This window comes from Aulonocara sp. 'chitande type north' Nkhata Bay, linkage group LG23 (genome assembly GCF_057382095.1).
Source record: "Aulonocara sp. 'chitande type north' Nkhata Bay isolate Kocher_YH1m ecotype deep benthic linkage group LG23, A_spYH_male_GT1.1, whole genome shotgun sequence".
NCBI classification, from domain to species: domain Eukaryota; kingdom Metazoa; phylum Chordata; class Actinopteri; order Cichliformes; family Cichlidae; genus Aulonocara; species Aulonocara sp. 'chitande type north' Nkhata Bay.
This window is the reverse complement of record NC_141365.1, coordinates 31,312,401-31,333,766: the sequence shown is the minus strand read 5'-3', so window position 1 is coordinate 31,333,766 and position 21,366 is coordinate 31,312,401. Positions and strand designations below refer to the sequence as shown.

General features: G+C 40.2%; 1 protein-coding gene across 2 annotated transcripts in view; it reads right to left on the bottom strand.

Annotated features, from left to right (window-relative positions):
- ncam2a (neural cell adhesion molecule 2a) overlaps nt 1-21,366 on the bottom strand; it is a 447,190-nt gene that overhangs the window by 35,012 nt on the left and 390,812 nt on the right. For both annotated transcript variants that reach the window (XM_086284341.1, XM_086284343.1), the window contains exons 12-15: nt 19,828-20,001; nt 13,316-13,435; nt 12,089-12,210; nt 7,889-8,063 (exon numbers count right to left, since the gene is read on the bottom strand). In XM_086284341.1, coding sequence (XP_086140467.1) covers nt 7,889-8,063; nt 12,089-12,210; nt 13,316-13,435; nt 19,828-20,001 — 591 coding nt within the window. The remainder of the gene's footprint in view (nt 1-7,888; nt 8,064-12,088; nt 12,211-13,315; nt 13,436-19,827; nt 20,002-21,366) is intronic.

Genomic DNA, 21,366 nt, shown 5'->3' with positions numbered 1-21,366 from the left:
TTTTGAAAACACAGCTGTTTCGTCGACACGTAAACAGCGTTTCGAATCACTGAAAACTGAGATTTTAAAACCAAAATGGGTTTAAAAACATAAACAGCTGTAGGATACTGTTTGTCCGTGATTTAGACAGGGGGAACAAATCGTGGCAGGATCAGCCTCATATTATTTGTATCCCACTGTAACTTTACTGTATAAAGAGCTAACATCTCCAAAATGTCAGGAGTAATTAATCATTACAACAAGTGTTTGTGAACTAAAAATTAAGAATGTGGGATACTGTTTGTCCATGATTTGGAGAGCCCAGTGCTGCTCCTGACAAAGGGAAAACCAGTTTTGCAGGGGAGACCTACCTCGGCACTTGTGCAGGTGAAACCAAAGGGAAGATATGCTTCACCATATTTTCTAGTCTTTGGCTTAGAATGAAGTTGGTTTGGAAACATATTCAGCGATGCTTCATCTCCTGCTTTGCGTTTCTGTAGGCGCCCAGTGCTAGCAGTGTCCAAGCGTTGTTTTTTTTCCCTTTTCATGCCGCACCCCCCCCCTGCAATGGCTCTGCGCCCCCCCCTAGGGGGCGGGCCCCACACTTTGGGAAGGTCTGCTTTAGAGAGTCTTAGCTTACACGTGTGCTTATTTCATATTTTCAGTTGTTACCCTCCACGGCTAAATAAATCAGTTTCAGTAATGTATGGGCTCAAAATGTGGTCATATATATTTTGTACTTGTAAATCAGTTTTGTACTTGTAAATCGGGATTTTTATGTGTAAAAAAAGATTTGTGTGTGCGTAAAAAAACATTTGTATGTGTAAAAAGAATTTGTGTGTGCGTAAAAAACATTTGTGTGTGGACTTAGCCAAAAAAAACCCTGCAAGTTACAAGTACGAATTTTGACCCTATTTTTCTTCCTTTAACCTGATTGGTCAATGCCATGTCAATCACAAATGTAACAATCCAATCAGAGAACAGATGGGTTTGGCTGTCGGAGGGGCGCTTTTTTGAACTGCAGGTCCTTGAAGGGTGATACAGTTTGAAGCTGGAGGATCTCTATATAAATATCCGATAGCAGCTAGGTCCCCTAACTTTCAGCAGCTGTTGAAAGGATAAATCTGTGTTATATCAGTGGTTAGAAATACCATTATTACTTTAGGATTAGTTTAACACAAAGTCAGGGCTGACCCGGGACCATTGCTGTGAGTCACAGTGCGCAGCATAAAAGTCCTTTCACATCGGATGCAGGAAGTGCTGCAGCTACCTGTACTAGATGCACCTGCTGCTTGTCGTTTCTATCTCTGACTTTATGTCCTCTACAAGAGTTTGTTTTTTTTGCTAGTTCTTCAAATGTTCAATAAAAACATGTATGCTAATTCATAACGAAGAAAGCTTTGTAATGAAGACTGTCATTTCCAAAACACTGTCGTCGTCGTCGCCGTCCCCCCGCGGTCCGCAGCGCTGTCGAAAAGGCTGTGGAAGTCCCTGTATTAAACACGTAGACCTGTGACACAGAAACCACCAAACTCAGACGACCACAGACTGTTTTCCTTCGTGGTGATGAAGGAAAACGCTGGGTTTTTCATGTAAAAGGGCATTTATTCCCTTCAAAGACCTGCAGTTCAAAAAAAGCACCCCTCCGACAGCCAACCCCATCTGTTCTCTGATTGGATTGTTACATTTGTGATTGACATGACATTGACCAATCAGATGAAAGGAAGAAAAATAGGGTCAAAGTTCGTACTTGTAACTTGCAGGGGGTTTTTTTGTTTTTTTTTGGCCAAGTCCACACACAAATCTTTTTTACGCACACACAAATTCTTTTCACACATACAAATCCTGATTTACAAGTACAAAATAATTATGACCACATTTTGAGCCCATAGTAATGTACTGATATACAAGAATGGACATAAGGGGCTTCTTTCAAAGAAAAAACTATGGTAGTGCAATATGGAAAATGTTATTTTAGATATTATGCTTTGTATGTTGTTCAGTATATTTCAATGCAAACAGGAGGAATTTCAATACACAGCAGTATATTCACAGTTTAAACCAGATACTTACATACACTTTATGGAAAACACAAGAACATTTTTTTACTGTACAACATCAATTTAGAGTAAACCTGTTTTGTTTTGGATAAATAAATATTGAAATATCTTTTGAATTAGTTAAATGTCAGAATAAAGAGAGAGAGAGAGAGAGAGCTGTCTCTCTTTTCACTTTCATCAAATTTAGGAGTACATATACACTAAGTTTATTGTTAATTAATAAGAAAACTCCAGACGATTCCATTCTGAGCTGAAGAAGCTTCTGATAGGTTAGTAGAGTCCATGGCTGTATCCCAATTCAGGGTCTGCAGCCTTAAAGACCGCATTTTAAGGCCGATTACGTCACAGCGACGCGACGAAGGCTGTCCCAATTCGAAGGCTGCTCGAAATGCGGCCCTCAAATGCGTCCTTCATTTCCCTGAATTTTAAGGACGTGGCTTCATGGCCCAATATATCCCAGAATGCATAGCGCGGCGGTGGGTGTGGATAATTTTGCCGGAAAAAAACGGCTTACTTTAAGTAAGTACTGAATATTATGTCACTTATTTATGTGCAAATGTTTAATAACGAAGAACATTAAAACATTACTGTTGGCCACATGTCGGCAAAGTTATGTGACATTAGTGACGTTTGTACTAACTTGGTTTTAAAGCCTTTACTTTAAAATATACGCCTTCAATAGCTGACCTTCATCTTACAGAGAATGATCAAAGCTCATGTAGAAACAAACAAACAAATGAACAAATGATTTTCTCCTTCATTTCTGTCAAACAAAGCTGTATGAAACATTTCCAGCTGTTAGTATCATGGTTGCTAGGCAACCTGGGCAGCGCAACGGAGGCTAGACCGTCCCATTTCACAAGCCTCGCACTTCCGGCCTTAGCGGTCTTTAAGTACGCGGCCCTTGAGGATCGTTGAGACTGCGTACTTTAAGGCTGCAGACCCTGTATTGGGATACAGCCTAACTCTTTGTTTTGTCTAGGCTCCACCTCCTCTGTCCTGATTGGATGCTGCTCAGAGTCCGGCTAATTGTTAATCAGCAGAGCACTACTTAAGGCCTGTGGAGCTGTGCTTCTGTGCCCTCTGGCCATTTTGGTTGCCATACCTGTACAGGCTTGCATGCCTTTGTGATTTGTATGTGCATTGTTTTCATGTTCAGACTGCTTGTAGGGGAGAGCTGCCTTTTGTTTTGACATCCCGTTTTCTCCTGTTTATGTGTTGTTAGGTAGGTTATGGTTATAGGTTGTGTATTTTGTTTTCTTTGGAGTTAGGTAAGTTTCTTTTATTTTTACATCTGGGATGTTTTGTTTGTTACGTTGGCCTTGGCTCTCCCTGAAGTTATACCTCAGTCTGAACCCAAATCTCATCACCAGCATTAAATAAACCTTTTAAAGTTATCATCTTGGCTCCTCCTTCACTATCCACCTTTATGTTCGTCCATTCAACCCCCTAGACTAGCCAGGGGACGTAACACCTGTGGATCCATATAAGGCAAAACACAGAGCCTGTTTCTTTGACATGGGAAAATCAAGAGATGTCAACCAAAACACCAGGAAAAGAATTGTGGAGCTCCATAAGTGTGGCTCAATTTTGAATACAATTTGGTGCCTTTTACAATTGATAGTTTCTCTCTTTACTCTTAAAGTTAACAAATATGTTTTTTATATTTATCAATCTAAAAAAAATAAACATTTAGTCTGATTTGATGTTACAATTAAAAAAGTGTTTGTGTTTTTACCTGAAGAGTTTGTAAATATCTGGTTTCAACTGTATATTTGATGATGTTGGTGTTTGGCTTGATTGTCAGCACAAAGAGGGAGAGAGAGGAACAGAGAGGGAGAGAGAGAATGACGACAGAACAGAGGTGGAACAAGAGCAGGTGAGACAGATGTTAGTCAAATGGTTGTTTACCAAAAGTATCACCGTATCATAGTCATACTCATGTATCTCGTACCTAGTGTTTCTTTTTAGGTTTGTTATTTTTCAAATTCTATATTTATTAAGTTATGCAGGCTTGTTTGCACAACAAGGCTAAATAATTATATAAACTTTTCTCAATCTAAATAGTGGACTTTATAATAATGGATTGGATTTATATAGCGCTTTTCAAGGCACCCAAAGCACCTTACAATACCACTATTCATTCACTCTCACATTCATACACTGGTGGAGGCAAGCTACAGTTGTAGCCACAGCTGCCCTGGGGCAGACTGACAGAGGTGAGGCTGCCATATCGCGCCATTGGCCCCTCTGGCCAACACCAGTAGGCGGTAGGGTAAAGTGTTTTGCCCAAGGACACAACGACCAGGACAGAGAGCCCAGGGATCGAACCGGCGACCTTCCGGTTACAGATGCGATTCCCAACCCCCTGAGCTACGGTCGCCCCTTTTTTGCAATGTATGTAATTACTATGCACTTAATGCAGACATTATTAAAATTTGGGCTATAATGGTTGTATTGATGTATAGCAACTTGAAATGCTCCAAAAAATGGCTCCACAACATGTAAAAATATAATATAAGCTCTGGCGGACTTGGTTCTATGGTAGGTCTTAAAGGGTTAAGTTGCATATGTTAAAAACATACTACAGCTAGCAAAATAGTTGGTCAAAATTGCAGCTGTTACTTCGAGTGAGCATTTTGCTGTGTTCAGTTTAAGACAGCACTACTCTCACTAAATTCACATGTTATACAAGTACTCTACATAGTGTACTTGCATAGTGTGTATCATACAATAATAGTATCACAATTAAGAAACAGTCACAGTCATAGAAGCTAGCTCAACTTGCTAGTCAACACTAGCAGTAAATCATAACAATTTTCCAATCAAAAGATAATTATTTATTTCTAAAGATAAACCTAGAACAAACAAAAAGAAAAAAAAATCTAAATGAATACTACACAGAAGATGCTGCAGTAGCTGTAACCATCTTTGTCTTTAGAATTTTCTAGCTTTTTTTGCCCTCCCCGAACAAAAAAACAAGAAGGCTCAAGTCAAACTATCAGGAGAGAAACAAGCACATACACTGTTATGCAGCAGAACAGCGCAGTCTCAACATAAGAATACCCAAGACCAAGAGCTGAAGAAGTTATCTGTGTCTGTATATTGGCTTATGCGTGTGCGTGTCGCTCTTTCAAATGAGAAGCGAGCTCGACTAGAGACGTTCCATCTGCGCTCCATTCTCAATGAATTTCAGCAGAATTGCAAAGCAGCACCACAGGAGGACCATAAGATAAACAGCGAGAAAAAACAAGAAGAAAAGAATGATATTTTAGAGAAGAAAAGTACAGCCTGAGGGTATTTTCACTCGTGCTCTGCTGGGTTTCTTTGAAGCGAACCGTGGTGTGATTGTAATACTTGTGCTGTTTATTAGAGCAGACGAGAATGAAGCCCTAGCAAGGATGCCGACAGTCAGAGTACCTGAACAGGAGAACGGTGATACATTTACAAGAACCTTGAGGTGAAAGCATAAATAAGAACAGTCAAAAAATATAATTCTGATAAAAACAAAAAGCAACAATATTAGCATCTTGACATGTTTGGCCAAATGCCAAAAGGGCAAATACAATAATACAAGGCACATTCTTTACGGTGACAAATCTTAAAGCAGAAAATACTTGGCATTTTTGCATGATGAGTGGCTACAATCTACAGTTAGATTGCTGACTATTCTCCAAATGCTATTTTTTGATATGCCATCATTACAAGAAATTTTGTTTTGGCCATTTGCTTTATAACCACCGCTCAGTTTATAATGTTGGGAAATATTTACATCCCTTACATTTTAGGTTCTTTTTTTGGCCAGTAATTGGAACAACATTAAATATGTTAAATTTTCCCTTAGTTCCTGCTTGCATTTTATCCAGGGACATTTGAATAGAATGTCCAAACACATGAGACTGACATGTTCTGGACTTCTTTCCAATGATTTCTAAGCAGAATTGTTGTTGTTCATTTTCTGAGATTAGATCCTAAAAAAAAAAGTTAGATTTGACTACTGTAATTCATTATTATCAGGTGGCTCTGAAAGCTCCCAGAACAGCTTTCAGTTGATTCAAATGTTGAAGTGAGACTACTGACAGAGACTAGAAAGACAAATCATATGTTTTTCATCTTGGCTTCTAGAGTTTCTAAAAGTATAATGGGAGGCTTCAACTTTCAGGCCTCTCTCCTGTGCAACCAGCTCCCATTATGGATTTGGGAGACAGACATCTCTACTCTAAGATTAGGCTTAAAACTTTCCTTTTTTAATAAAGCTTATAGTTAGCGTTGGATGATATGATCCTGAACCTCTCCTTAGTTATGCTGCATTAAGCCTAGGCTGCTTTGAGCTTCCCATGCTGCACTGAACACTTCTTCACTCACTTCTTCTCACTCTCCATTGGTTTATACACCATTAATCATTTTAATCATTAGTAATTATGAAACTCTGGCTTTTTCCTATATTGTCTATGTGTCTTTTGTGCTGCCTTTCTAATATTCTAGTGTCTTTACCCTAGAATATAAAGCCCCTTGAGGCAACTCTGCTCCTAATTGGTGCTTTCTAAACAAACCTAAGTTGAAACGAATTTAACCACAGGTGCTTTCCACATCCAAGTTTCATCCACTTTTACTGCTCCATCATATTACCATGTTTTTAGCAGCATGGCTCAAGTTTCACAGGCAGAAAACAACTCTCTTTTCCCCATCAGGACTTCAGCGTATGTAGCACTAGCCTCAGGTAGGCAGACAGAAGCAGATGGGTTACTCCAAGGCGAAGCATCGTGAAAACAAAGTGAAAGACATCTTTTTCTTATTTTCATCTATAAAGACTCAAAAGGAATACTATAAGCAAACTACTTCATTATTATTTCAACAGCATTTGTATAGAAAAGATACTGTCCAATGCTGTCCCAGCGATCACTGTGAACACTGGAACTGCTGACTGTGTCGCTAAATGGGCCACATTTATAGTCTTTCTGTTTTTGGGACACCGACATCCACCTGTCCCTTTCACCTCATGCAACTGTGTGCGTCTTGTCTCTCAGCTTGAAAACCTGTGGTCTCGACTAAGCACTGGTGTGCACAAGCCCTGAAGCAGTTTTAAAGGGGACTGCACTAATGCACTGAAGTCAAGGCTGCTGCTCAAGCTTCCTGTAAAAAAACAAAACACTCTTCCCTTAATCGTTTGAAAACGTGATCCTGATAATGGAAATCGCTATCCGAGTACAATATATTTTGGGAGCATGATCCTGTTAGAGATTACTAGTTTGAATAGTTCATCCTTTACAGCTTCTTTCACTTTGTGGAGTATTGCTCTAACACTTAATATCTGTTCTCCAAACTCTCCAGTTAGTTGTTTTGTTTGCTCACTTTTTCTTATGCCTTCAAAAAACTGGCCAAATGTAGACAATCGGCTGTCAAACTAAGGACGTTTTGGCTTTTCACAGAGGAAAAATTCTCAGCTTTTCAACGCGCCTTTAAAAAACTTCGGAGTAAAGTGCTTCTCTGTGGGATTTAAACCCCATTCGACAATCATACAGAGAGAAATCTGTTGCCGGAGAGGCCAGGGCACTATTTCTGAGATGACAGCAGCATCATTTGTCCAGAAAGCAAAGCGGCAACAAGGCCTGCTGCGTTTTCAGGCTCGCTTTATCTTGACTGGAACATCTTGCTCTCCTGCTTTTGTTATCGTCAGCGCTCCTTCTAGTGGCACGACTGACCCACCACTTAACACAACAAGTTCAAAAGTGTTCTTTGGGGACTTTCAAAAGGCATTTAAGAGCAACTCAAAAAGGCATCTATGAGAAAGTGGAAATGTTAAAAAAGAGCAAATTACAAGCTGAAGTTTTCCTCTATCATGCTTTTACCTGTAATGTCAGGTTTCTGTGGCATGAAGAACTGATAGAAGGTGGGCTCCGACAGGCCTTTCACGTTGCGCGCTGTGATTTCCACTTCATATCTCGTGTTCCACTGGAGCGGGTGCAGCAAGGCATGGTCCTTCGCACCTGGAACGAGCTTGGTCATCCACTGTTCCTCTTTATCCTGGCGGAGGGAGGGGTAAGAGAGGGATAGAAAGATAAAGAGTATCAAAAGACACCCTTATTACCTGGTTTTAATCAAAGCTCTATGTTTCACTTTGAATCAAAGGCGATCAGCGAAAGTGTTGTTGTATTTGATAAACAGCAATTTACCCTTTGTGTTTTCAATCTGGGAGTTTTGAGAGTTACTACAATCAGGCTCGGTTGTGAAACGCCCCCACAGATGTGTTTGAATAGGTATAAAGAAACAGTAATCCTGAGCCTGTCATCGGTATCACACAGTTCTCTTTGTGGCCTCAGCCTTTTGTCTCTACTCCTTCCCGAGCCTTCATAAAGAAACCAACTGCAAACAAAGCACTGGAAACTGAAGAGTCAGTCTGAGAGCGTGGCGCTGAAAGCATGCTAACTGTACTGTGTGCTTATTAGTCTCACCTCCTTGGCAATTTTTTCCTCCCTGAGTTTGAGAACCATTAAAAACGGGATTTTACAAAAGTCAAGGTGCAGGACTTAAAAATATGTAACATTTCATCTGAATTGTAAAATCCTGACTAACGAGTCTGTGCAAAAACTGTGTAGCAATCCCAGCAGATCAGCTGATCTCCATGCCAACTCACATCAACCAATGGATCGGGTCCCTTCTACTGTAGGGCTTGCCATTTAAGCTACTTTGCAACTAAATCTACAAGCTGCTTTGCAACCCACTTCTATCCCTGTACTTTTCTGCATTCGCAACTCCATCTATTTCGATAAGATTCCCAAACCACTGGCAGAATTGATAAATGGACTAGCTCTTATATAGTGCTTTTGTACTCTACTTAAACACTCAAAAGCTTTTATACAACATGCCTCATTCACAAATTAACACTCATTCACACAGTTACTTTTTGTAATACCTAAGTGCCTTCTATCTAACTTTCACACACATTCACTCGACCATGAACGCATTGGAGGGTTCAGTATTTTCTGCAAGGCATGCAGACTGGAGGCTGGAGCAAGCAAAGCGCAAACCACTAACTTTCAAACTAGGAGAACCTGTTCTATGGCCACCTCATAAACTGAGAGAGCAGATCCTGAACATGACAGAGCCTCCACCGTGTTCTACAGATCGGTATAGATACGCACTCTAGTACCTCTCCCCTGACCTACTCTGTACATTTTGACAACGACATTCCTAAAATTTCAAGTTTGGATTTATCAAAACACAACAACAAACAAAGTCTGGCTCCAATCAAGAAATGATGATACTTAAAATATCAGCAAAGATCTCTTTTATGTTGACTCAAAAACACACATTTTCAGGGTGAATCTTCATGAGGGTCAGCAATGTCATGTCTGATGTCAGTGAGGTAGCAGAATAGAGTCAATACCTCCAATTATAAATGCCCGCAGATAAAAATAAGAATCTTCTGCCTAAAGCGATCCCTACTGAAATGCTGTCTGCTTTCAGGCTCTCTGTTCCATCCACAGTGAAGCAGTTTGTGTGTTCCTGACGCCAGACAGGGGCATTAGATTAGTGGGGTGTGAAACATCTTCACTGGCATCCTTTTCGGCCTCCAAAAGCCTCATTGAGACTCCCTGACCCTCTTTTCAGCAGCATGGTTTTATTATTTTAAATCTCTGCCGCTTTCTCAATGAGACAGAGAAATGCCTGCTTGGACACATTAGCACTGGGGAGATAGGAGATTTGGACCAGCCTAAATCCACTTAGTCCTGTGGAGAGTTTTTGTGCGAGTGCCATCTATTCTGCTTCCTGGCCTCAACTCAGTCGCTCCTCTTATCTTGTGAGTTTAAGCTGCTTTTTGCATTTTAACACACACACACACACACACACACACACACACACACACACACACACAATATCAACTACTTGCTCACGTGTGTACCCCCATTTAGAACAAGTGAGTGAAACAGGGGCTGAAAAAAAGATACTCAAGAAGCATCATCTAGTAAACTCAGTCACAACATGTCAAACTAGAGAGTCACACACACTCCAGTGGAGGGAAAAGGCATTCCCAGTATCGTGTGCCATCTAATGACTGTCAAAAAAAAAAGACATACTTGGAACTATTAGAAAACACTGACTTCTGCTGAATTTGTTGCTCTCATTTTTCTTGATTTTGAAAATAGTTTCTAAAATCTGCCAACTGTGATGGGTTTATTGTTAAAAAAGCCTCAGTGACAACAAAAATACATTGATTGAACAAGTGAAATCTACTTAAAAAGTGTAGCAGCAGAAAACAGTGTTACCAATCACTACAGGTTCTCTATGCCAAATCAGATTAAAGTTACTGGACTCTGAAGCATAAAAAGGCCCCCAACTCAAAGGATGAACTAGTGTCTACACATAACAGACAACGTAGTAAAAAGAAAATAACTAAGTTGTCAGTTTGTTACTAGCAGCCTGCCACAAAAACACATTATTTGTTCCCATTTCTTTAGATGAATCTATGAAAATGCCAAAGACTACACAGTGTGAGACAGGCATGAAATAGTATTTTGCAACAACAAAGTGATCCCAACGAGCTATTAGCTGAAAACTTGTCATATCTCAACATGGTGTTGTTAAAAAAAAAAGATGAACAGTATCTGAAAATCATGTCGAAAATCAACAGCCAGGAATGATTTTACATTTACATTTACATCGGAGAAACCAAACAGCCACTTCATAAATGCATGGCACAACATAGGAGGGCCACCTCGACAGGACAAGACTCAGCTGTACGTAGGCATCTAAAGGACAAAGGTCATTCTTTCGAGGATACCAATGTTCACATTTTGGACGGAGAAGACAGATGGTTTCAAAGAGGAGTAAAAGAAGCCATCTATGTTCACTGTGAACGACCATCTTTGAACAGAGGGGTGGTCTACAGCACCAACTGTTTGCCATCTATAATCCAGTTTTGAAAAACTTAAAGAAGTCCAGTCGCTTTTCTTTTCAATCTTAGAACATTCATAACATTCATAGAAAAACAAACAGTGGAATCCTATCAGTCATGGATTGACCTCCCCAGAGCCCAGACCTCAAGATTATTGAAGCAGTGTGGGATCATGTTGACAGAGAACAGAACAAAAGGCAGAAACATCCAAAGAAGAGCTTTGAATGTCCTTCAAGAAGCCTGGAAAACTATTCCTGAAGACTACTTTCCTGAAGAAATGACAAGAAAGCTGCCTAAGAGAGTTCAGACTGTGCTGAAGAGTAAAGGTGGTCACACCAAATATTCACTTCCAAGCTCATTAGAATTGTACAAATGCTGTTTTTGCCTTATATACTGTATTTCCATATATATTTGCACATTTCAGTACATCCTTTCACTCTTTTCCCCCATTTTCCTAGCAAAATGAGGTGGCTCAAGAGTTTTTGCACTACTGTAATTCACTAAGCGGGCATAAAATGGTACTTTCTTTGTATTTCAGTTTTCACTGTGTCCTTTCAGGTTTCTCTCCAAAAAGCAACAAGCATGTGTAATTTGCTACCTGGAAAGGTAGCAATTGGGAGGTAAACTGCTGACCTAAGGATGGAAAAATGGACGAGTGACAAATGAGTAGTGCCGTTGATTTAATGTGACCATTTCACAACGAGGACAAAAAGGCAGTGAAATGACTCACTAAAACTTTCAAATGCATTGACATGACATGAAAAACACCCTTAAAAGCAGCCTACTACAATTTAAACTTTGTGCTTCCAGCTGATTAATGATACAGAAATACAAATGGAGGCCAGTAAATGAAGGTTTAAAATTGCAGCAGCATTTCAGTCATCCTTTCTCAAAAAAAAGGTTAAGAAAGATTTTTCCTTTTTTTTTTTTTTACAAAACAAGTACAAAATGTGAACCTTCTACCTGTGTTAAATGTGCCTGCGTTTATTTACCTTGTGCATTAAATGTGGATGGGAGTGACCGGAGCAGGGATACATTAATGAAGGTATTAATGTATCAAACTGGACTTGCCACTTATATAGGCTCGATATAGTGGGGCTGTCATGAGAAACTTGAAGGCAGCAGCTGTGTTTAACTGTAATAAATCACTCACAGTCTTGTACTTGACTATATACTCCACAATGGGCATCCCTCCGTCGTCCTGCTTGACCAGCCCCAGCCTGTAGGCCCTGCCCATGTCCCTCTGCCCGTGGACTGCTGGCGGACTCGGCTCTCCTGAGGAAGACATGAGGCAGAGGCTGAGATGTAAAACAATGTCTTTGTGTGAGTATGTGTGTGTTGGAATGTGCATTCCCAAGGAGGGGGGCAGGTGGCAACGTGACATATGAGATAAGGATGCAGTACAAGGAGAAAGAAGGTTTAAAGCTGAATTAAATTCATATTACAAGGTAACTCCCATTGCCTGGCTATAATTAATGTTGACTCCAGGTTTTTATTATTCACTGTATTTTGCTAATTGGGTCTTCTTTCTAACATTCATTCTCGGAAGCTGCACTGCTGTATATTATTAAGGATGGAAACACTTTTCCTGTGGCCTTGCCTGGATTTACTGCAATCCCGCCGTGCCAGATTGCTAGAATAAATAAAATGCTTACCGTAAACCCCTGCAGTGCATAATTTTTAATGCAGCAGTTTTACATCAAGACACAAATTTGACAGGATCTATTTCCAAGCCCAAATAATGTGAATTCATATCAGAGAAACAGGAGCAGGAAGCCGTCTCTGATAGAAACATGGCAAGGCTGCAGAGGATTGCAAATAGGCTTCATTTCACTAAGGTGCTGGTGCCTTGAATAGATTCCTGAAGAATGTTTGCATTCCAGTCACGTGGCTTTATTATGATCTATAGTTTCCACAGATGTTTTATTTCATCTGTATTTTCTAATCCTAACAGCTGATATATGCCAGTAGCTAACAATTAACCCAGTATAACTGCTATCAAACTATTATATATTAATAATATATTATTTCATTCCATACGTTGTGGTCAGAAATGTACATATACTCCTCATGGGCATGAATGTCATGGTATATTTGGACTTTTAATGACCTCTTTGAAGTGTTCTTTTTCCAGGGTAGAGTGATTGTACAGCATACATCTTTAATAACTTACTAACTGGGTGTGCTTTACACGTTTGTTTTTTGGGGGAATTTTCTAGCAAGTTGTACTTCAACAAGATGCTTTTTGTAGCCATCAACAAGTCTCTGGTGTAATTCTTGCTGGAAATTTGACCACTCATGCCCATGACCAGTGGATGTAAACTTTTGACCACATATGCATACGTCACTGATTCAGATTTGAATAAGTAAGCGGACTTACGGATGGGTAAGGTCTGGAAGGTTTCCGTGTGGCTGAAGTCGCCCTGGCCCTTTCCGTTGACAGCTGCCACTCGAACCTCGTATGTTGTGTTGGGCTCCAGTCCTGTCAGCACAACTGTGGCTGCAGAGACACAGGAACAGACATCGTGTCACCTGGAAGCAAGTGGTGACCATCCATCATGCAGATAGCAAAGCAAGTCATTAAGAAAGGGAGCTGGTTATTTTTCAGAGGGTTTCCAGTGTCATTGGAAGACAAGGAAAAAAGGGGAAATGGCAGCCTGCTGCCTGCTGTTTAGACCTCTCCAACTAGTATCCACCTGTAGGCTCCTGTGCCTATATGACTTCCCCAATTTATTTGCAGGAAGTGTAGATCCCAAACTTTAATAGCTATATTCTGCTGCTAATAAATTATTCAAAATCTCACTTGTCTGACTGAAATATGTTCAATGCTTTATTGACCTGTTAAAACTAACTAGTTTAGACAGTTACGCCTACAATTACAGGTTGGCAAAGCAGGCTTTTATAATAGAGATAGTTGGTATGATGCGAATAATGGTGCACACTTTTAAAAATTGTGGACTTTTAAAGGAAGGTATTACACACTCTTGAGCACATGAATCCCAAACACTTCTAGAGACTTCCTGTAGAGAAGGTAACTGATGATAACTCCCTCCCCACTACCAAGAACTACCTGGCATTCATCTTTTGTTATTGTTGTTGTTTTCACTGACACTATTAATAGGAACTCTGAACTAATGTAATTGCCAGCCAGTGGTTGGTAGTGAAACATGGGCTCTTGCTGTTGTCCCGTATTTTCTCATAATCCTATTTCAACCTCTTCATTTTCGCTCCAGATTGCTTCGCTGTAGCGGATACCGAGTAGCAAGCTGAAGGGAATTTTGTGCAAGGATTTTTATATTTCCCCCTGATGAGCTACAATCACACTGTATTTCTGACATATCATGTAGGCGCAATACAGTTTGGACTTCACTGCTGGTTCATTTCTCTCTGTTTTGTTCTAGAAGGGTCAACATAATAGCTGTTTGCACTTTTTTTAATGGTGGTGGCCATTGATGAATTCATACTTCTGACAATTTACTGTACATTTACAGCTGGACCAATCACTGTAACACTCAGGTCTCTCAAGGTTAGCTGAAACAAGAGACCTTAAGATTGAGTTGTATGAAGTACAGTAGATAATAGATCCTGAAGCACAGACATAGGAAAAAAGGAGGGCGCAATCAACCGTTCAAAGAGTTAATAGAAGTATGAAAAAGTTCCTGCAGTCCAAAAGCATCTACATTAAGAAGGGCATTAATTAGACTAGTACTGATACTGCAGTTTTCTGGCCTCACTGAACAGTCATAGAACTTTTTACGCTATAAACTACATGCAAAGTCACGTTTGAAAGCCTTTTAAAGTGTCTGTGTGGTTCAGCATCTTGCCCAAGGACTCTTTGACATGAAGACTAGAAAAGCCAGGAATTAAACCCCGACATTATGAAACTTCTACCACCATACTTACAACCGTTTAAATTAATCTATTGCACTTGTTTTTTTCTTTATATTGACTTAAATGCATTATTATTGCTTAGTCTGTGAAATATAGAGAGCTAGATGCATGCAATGAAAGTTAGATTTTCTATCTATCTTAGGTCATTTGTTCCAAGACTAAAAGCTTTAACTGTGGTTCTAAAATACAAGGGAGCAACCGCTTGACTCTGCTAAATGATCAATAATGAAAAACATAAGAAGATTTAGAAACTCACCTTCAACAAAGTCATAGCAAACAGTGTAGTGGAAGAGTACATGTGCCTCTGACTCTAATGAAACCACAGTAAAATATCAGATAGAATATTAATACGATAGTAACACGGAGAATTGTGCAGTGCGTCACGTTCGTACTTTAAATTACATCTAATATTGAAGAAAACAGGCAATCTCATTATCAGACCACATTACAGATTCCTATTTAAATTCTACAGTCACTTGAGCCCATTTACATAACCGTCACAACTCAAAAAATCTGGGAGAGAGTGTGTAGTGTAATGAGCTTGAGTGAAAGTTGTTGTTTTTGTTAGTCTGCACAAATTAAATACTTGAATGGTAATAGGTGCTTTTGCAGTTCTTTAGTCCTGGAACTGAAAACAAATTCTGCAATTTGCAGCCGTGCTAGGTTCATTCCAGGCTGTAAGCGGACATTTCAATTTGGGCAGAAGCATTCAAATGAAACGAGGCCAGGCGTCTCATTATATGGAAGGGTTTATTGTGTAAGGATTTTTTGCTGAGGTTATCTGAAATGGCTTCTATGATTATATGACGACACTTGGTGTGGCTTGTAATTAGTCTGGCTCACTTTAATATTTCTGCTTTTGCATACAGAGCTAAATTTATCTATATTAAATTGACAATCTTGTGCATTGTTCCTTTGTTCTTCTACACTATCTGCTTATATGTGCCTATATGTGATGTATGTATTTTTAAGTTCACTGCTGAAGTGCTAGTTCCTATTTAGTATTCACCTCACTGCATCTCCATACTGTAATTGACTCTGAAATGAGGGGATATTAGTGATAAGCCCTTCAGGTTTGTCAGGCCCGCTTATCACCCGACCATTCGTCCTCTGGCTTTCATATTCCATCCATCCATCTATCCATCCATCCTTCACCTCATGGTGTACTTTTCACCAACAGGCTCAGAAATCAATTTGCAGTCATAAAGCATAGGAAGAGGAGGAATGCGATCTTTCAGCTCAGACAGATTCTGGCGCTCTCCCCATGACGTGTTTGAGTTTCTTCATGACCCAACAACATCTCAGAGCCAAGGCTTTGAAGGAGCACATGGCAGCTCATGCAATACGGTGGAAACTTGGAGACCGTATTGCATGAGGTGTTAGTTGGTGTATGTGAGGTAGACAGAGAGAAATATTGATTTAAACTAGATAGGATAATCTGGTGTGTTGAAGCATAATCTTCACAGTCTGATAACTAAGTTTGAAACTATGAATAGAAGATAGAACATTTCTATCTTGAAGTTCATGTGCTTTATCAAAGTGGAACTGGTAAATAGCAGTAATTACTTAAGGGTCAATAGTATATAATCTATGTGAATGTTTTTCATGTATTTAATGTGGGAAAAGAAAAGAAACAGCTTTCTTTATATTCAACCGAGTTTGAGGAGGTCATTTAATTATTTGAGTTTATTGATTAGTTTATCAACTAGATTAAGTTGACAATGCTTTCACAGTAAATTATTTACATTTCTGTTTTTTAATGTATTATTTAGATAATTTAATATTTATGTACTCATCTTTAAAACAGTGAGAATAACTTAACTGTTGTGTGGATCCCTCATATTTACTCACTGACTATATATAAAAGACCCTGAGTCCTTTAATTGTTTGTGAAGTCTGGATTTGAAGCTTCAACCTGAGCTTGATTGGTTACATTGTAACCCAGGTTCTCTGAGGGGAGAGAATATCGTGCCACTCTATTTATTCTACATCTATGGCACTTGAGAGACGTTGACACAGTAATTCCAAAACATACATGTAGGTGTTGGATTTAGACATAAAGCACTTGCATAGAAATAAACTCCGGCCTCTAGTGTAAAGTGTGTGAAGACTAGAAAGGTGGTATATAAATCCAATTCTACCTTCCTGGTTCCTGTTACTTCGTTTAGAAGTACCGTACCCCCCCCCCCAAACAGCCCTTTTGAATGTCTCCCTAGTATGGCCACAACACCTCACTCTTGGAACACTTTTTTGCCACATGTACAATGGGGCAAAAAAGTATTTAGTCAGCCACCGATTGTGCAAGTTCCCCCACCTAAAATGATGACAGAGGTCAGTAATTTGCACCAGAGGTACACTTCAACTGTGAGAGACAGAATGTGAAAAAAAAATCCATGAATCCACATGGTAGGATTTGTAAAGAATTTATTGGTAAATCAGGGTGGAAAATAAGTATTTGGTCAATAACAAAAATACAACTCAATACTTTGTAACATAACCTTTGTTGGCAATAACAGAGGTCAAACGTTTACTATAGGTCTTTACCAGGTTTGCACACACAGTAGCTGGTATTTTGGCCCATTCCTCCATGCAGATCTTCTCGAGAGCAGTGATGTTTTGGGGCTGTCGCCGAGCAACACGGACTTTCAACTCCCGCCACAGATTTTCTATGGGGTTGAGGTCTGGAGACTGGCTAGGCCACTCCAGGACTTTCAAATGCTTCTTACGGAGCCACTCCTTTGTTGCCCGGGCGGTGTGTTTTGGATCATTGTCATGTTGGAAGACCCAGCCTCGTTTCATCTTCAAAGTTCTCACTGATGGAAGGAGGCTTTGGCTCAAAATCTCACGATACATGGCCCCATTCATTCTGTCCTTAACACGGATCAGTCGTCCTGTCCCCTTGGCAGAAAAACAGCCCCATAGCATGATGTTTCCACCCCCATGCTTCACAGTAGGTATGGTGTTCTTGGGATGCAACTCAGTATTCTTCTTCCTCCAAACACGACGAGTTGAGTTTATACCAAAAAGTCCTACTTTGGTTTCATCTGACCACATGACATTCTCCCAATCCTCTGCTGTATCATCCATGTGCTCTCTGGCAAACTTCAGACGGGCCTGGACATGCACTGGCTTCAGCAGCGGAACACGTCTGGCACTGCGGGATTTGATTCCCTGCCGTTGTAGTGTGTTACTGATGGTGACCTTTGTTACTTTGGTCCCAGCTCTCTGCAGGTCATTCACCAGGTCCCCCCGTGTGGTTCTGGGATCTTTGCTCACCGTTCTCATGATCATTTTGACCCCACGGGATGAGATCTTGCGTGGAGCCCCAGATCGAGGGAGATTATCAGTGGTCTTGTATGTCTTCCATTTTCTGATGATTGCTCCCACAGTTGATTTTTTCACACCAAGCTGCTTGCCTATTGTAGATTCACTCTTCCCAGTCTGGTGCAGGTCTACAATACTTTTCCTGGTGTCCTTCGAAAGCTCTTTGGTCTTGGCCATGGCGGAGTTTGGAGTCTGACTGTTTGAGGCTGTGGACAGGTGTCTTTTATACAGATGATGAGTTCAAACAGGTGCCATTCATATAGGTAACGAGTGGGGGACAGAAAAGCTTCTTACAGAAGACGTTACAGGTCTGTGAGAGCCAGAGATTTTCCTTGTTTGAGGTGACCAAATACTTATTTTCCACCGTGATTTACGAATAAATTCTTTACAAATCCTACCATGTGAATTCATGGATTTTTTTTTCACATTCTGTCTCTCACAGTTGAAGTGTACCTCTGGTGCAAATTACTGACCTCTGTCATCATTTTAAGTGGGGGAACTTGCACAATCGGTGGCTGACTAAATACTTTTTTGCCCCACTGTATTACAAACCACGTCTCAGCTGTTTGTGGAGGTAAAATACGTCCGCACAATTACGCTCAGCCATTGTTGTGAGTGCGCGCCAGGGGTCGGCCAGACATTTATACAGCCGTATTTCACACATGACTATGAAAGGCGGAAGAGGAAGTAGTTCCTTTGAATGTAGACAATCCGAATGTTATAGTTTCTTTCCACTGTGTTCCTGTTAATGATAAACTACAAATTTACTCTAAATTACTAAAATATCGATATTTTAATGTGAGAATCGATTCTAGAACATAAATGATTGGTATCGGAGGAATCGATATTTCAGGATCGATCCGCACATCACTAGCGCGGAAGTAGGATTCGTCACGTCATCACTTAACGACCGGATAATCCCATGCGCCTTATGGTCCGAAAAGTACGGTAAAACAGCATGCTAACATGTTAGTAATCTGCTGTATAGGAGATGTCCTTCATAATCAGTTCTATACTAGACACAACTGTGATTGCCAAAATGATCATCAAAGGTCTGTCAAATAAGACATGAAACAACCAACTATGACTACAAATTTCTTAGGAAAGTCTTTACGTAGGTTGTAAATTAAGTAAGAATTGGGTTTACTTAATGATGGACTTCAGTGCAGTCAGATAACCCCTTCAAATCAGGATTTTTTATTCCATAAAGACATTATAGAAAACTGAAAAACGCAAAAAACACATGAAACCTGAAAAATAAGAAAGCATTTTACACATCATTAGACTGTAGAAAACTCAGAAGGCTTATAGTGAAAATATGAGTAAGAATCAGTTGTTGACAGTGTTTTCAACTTGCTGGTATATTCTGGTAAAAAATCTTGAGATTTCCATAAAATAAGCTGAGAATGTAAATAGATTCATGCTTTTTCATTGATCTGATAAAATTCAACCTGCCTGAGCCATAAAATGAAAATGGGTATGGAAAAGAGTTGAAGAGGGCTTTTAGCAGACTTCACAATAACAATATGTAATTGGGTCAAACTTAACAGCGGATAAATGTTTCTCCCATTTCACTCAGTCAGTGTATATTACAGCGATTTTTAGGGAAGGTAACTGGCATGAAAAAAAGGGGGGGGGGAAGCGAAAGCTGTGGATAAAAATAAAGTTTACACTTACTCTGGACACTGTGTGACTTGACATCCCTCCAGTCCTGTGAGCCCACCTCCTTGTACTGGACCAGATAGTAGTTGATGGGAACGCCTCCATGAGAGTCTGGCTTCATAAATGTTACGGTCGCTAGGCGCTGGGAGACAGCTGACAGACGAACTGAGTATGGATTCGATGGCGCAACTGGAAACACAAAAAATAAAGGCATGACACAAACAAGCAGACAATTTCCATGTAGTTGTTTTCCTTTGCAATCGTGTTGTTTTGCTATGAAATAAGCCTTGTCTAATCCACTTGCATGGTGTCAGAAACAGAATCCTGTTTCACAAACTTAGGAATGAATTCAAAACAACCTTTTCCTTTGCCTTATGCACTGACTGTGTAGAGAAAGGAAAAGACTGAGTAAGGCTGAAAGCACCAGATATAACCTTTAATTTTTCAGTTGTCATGCATCAACATCATTCATCATGCAACTATTATTTAGGAGTAAATCAGCGAATACTTGATGAGGAATTATAACTACAAACATAGGTCTAAACACGATAAGATAAGATAAGATAACCTTTATTAGTCCCACACGTGGGAAATTTGTTTTGTCACAGCAGGAAGTGGACAGTGCAAAAGTTATATAGCAAAAATTAGAATACAATAAGAATAAAATACTGTACACAACTGTACAGAATAGAATAAAATAAAATACTATATACAGTAGAATAAATAGAATAAAATATACAATAGGATAAAAATAGAATACAAATGCTTAATACAACTGAGTAAAAATACAACTTTGTCAGATAAAGAGTATTGCACTTAGTGTTATTGCACATGTGTGGATGTGTGTGTTTGATCAGTTGGAGTCTTTGTTGTGGAGTCTGACAGAAGTGGGGAGGAAAAACCTGCGAAATCTCTCCGTCCCACACCGTGGGTGCCGCAGCCTGCCACTGAAGAAGCTGCTCAGTGCTGTCAGAGTTTCCTGCATGGGGTGGGAGATGTTGTCCAACAGGGATGAAAGCATAGCCACCATTCTCCTGCCACTCACCACCTCCACTGGGTCCAGAGGGCATCCTAGAACAGAGCTGGCCCTTCTGATCAGCCTGTTCAGTCTCTTCCTGTCCCCGGCAGAGATGTTGCCACCCCAGCAGACCACACCGTAAAAGATAGCTGAGGCCACCACAGAGTCATAGAAGGTCTTCAGGAGTGGGCCCTCCACTCCAAACGACCTGAGTCTCATCAGCAGGTACAGCCTGCTCTGCCCTTTCCTGTAGAGGGCTTCTGAATTATGAGTCCAGTCCAGTTTGTTGTTCAGATGAACACCAAGGTACCTGTAGCAGTCCACAGCCTCAATGTCCATACCTTTGATGTTCAGTGGAGGATGTTTGTGCCTGCGGAAGTGTACCACCAGCTCCTTGGTTTTACTGGTGTTGATGTGGAGGTAGTTCAGCTGGCACCAGTCCACAAAGTCTTGGGTCAGTCCTGTGTACTCCTTGTCGTCCCCATCAGTGATGAGGCCGACTATTGCAGAGTCATCAGAGAACTTCTGCAGGAAGC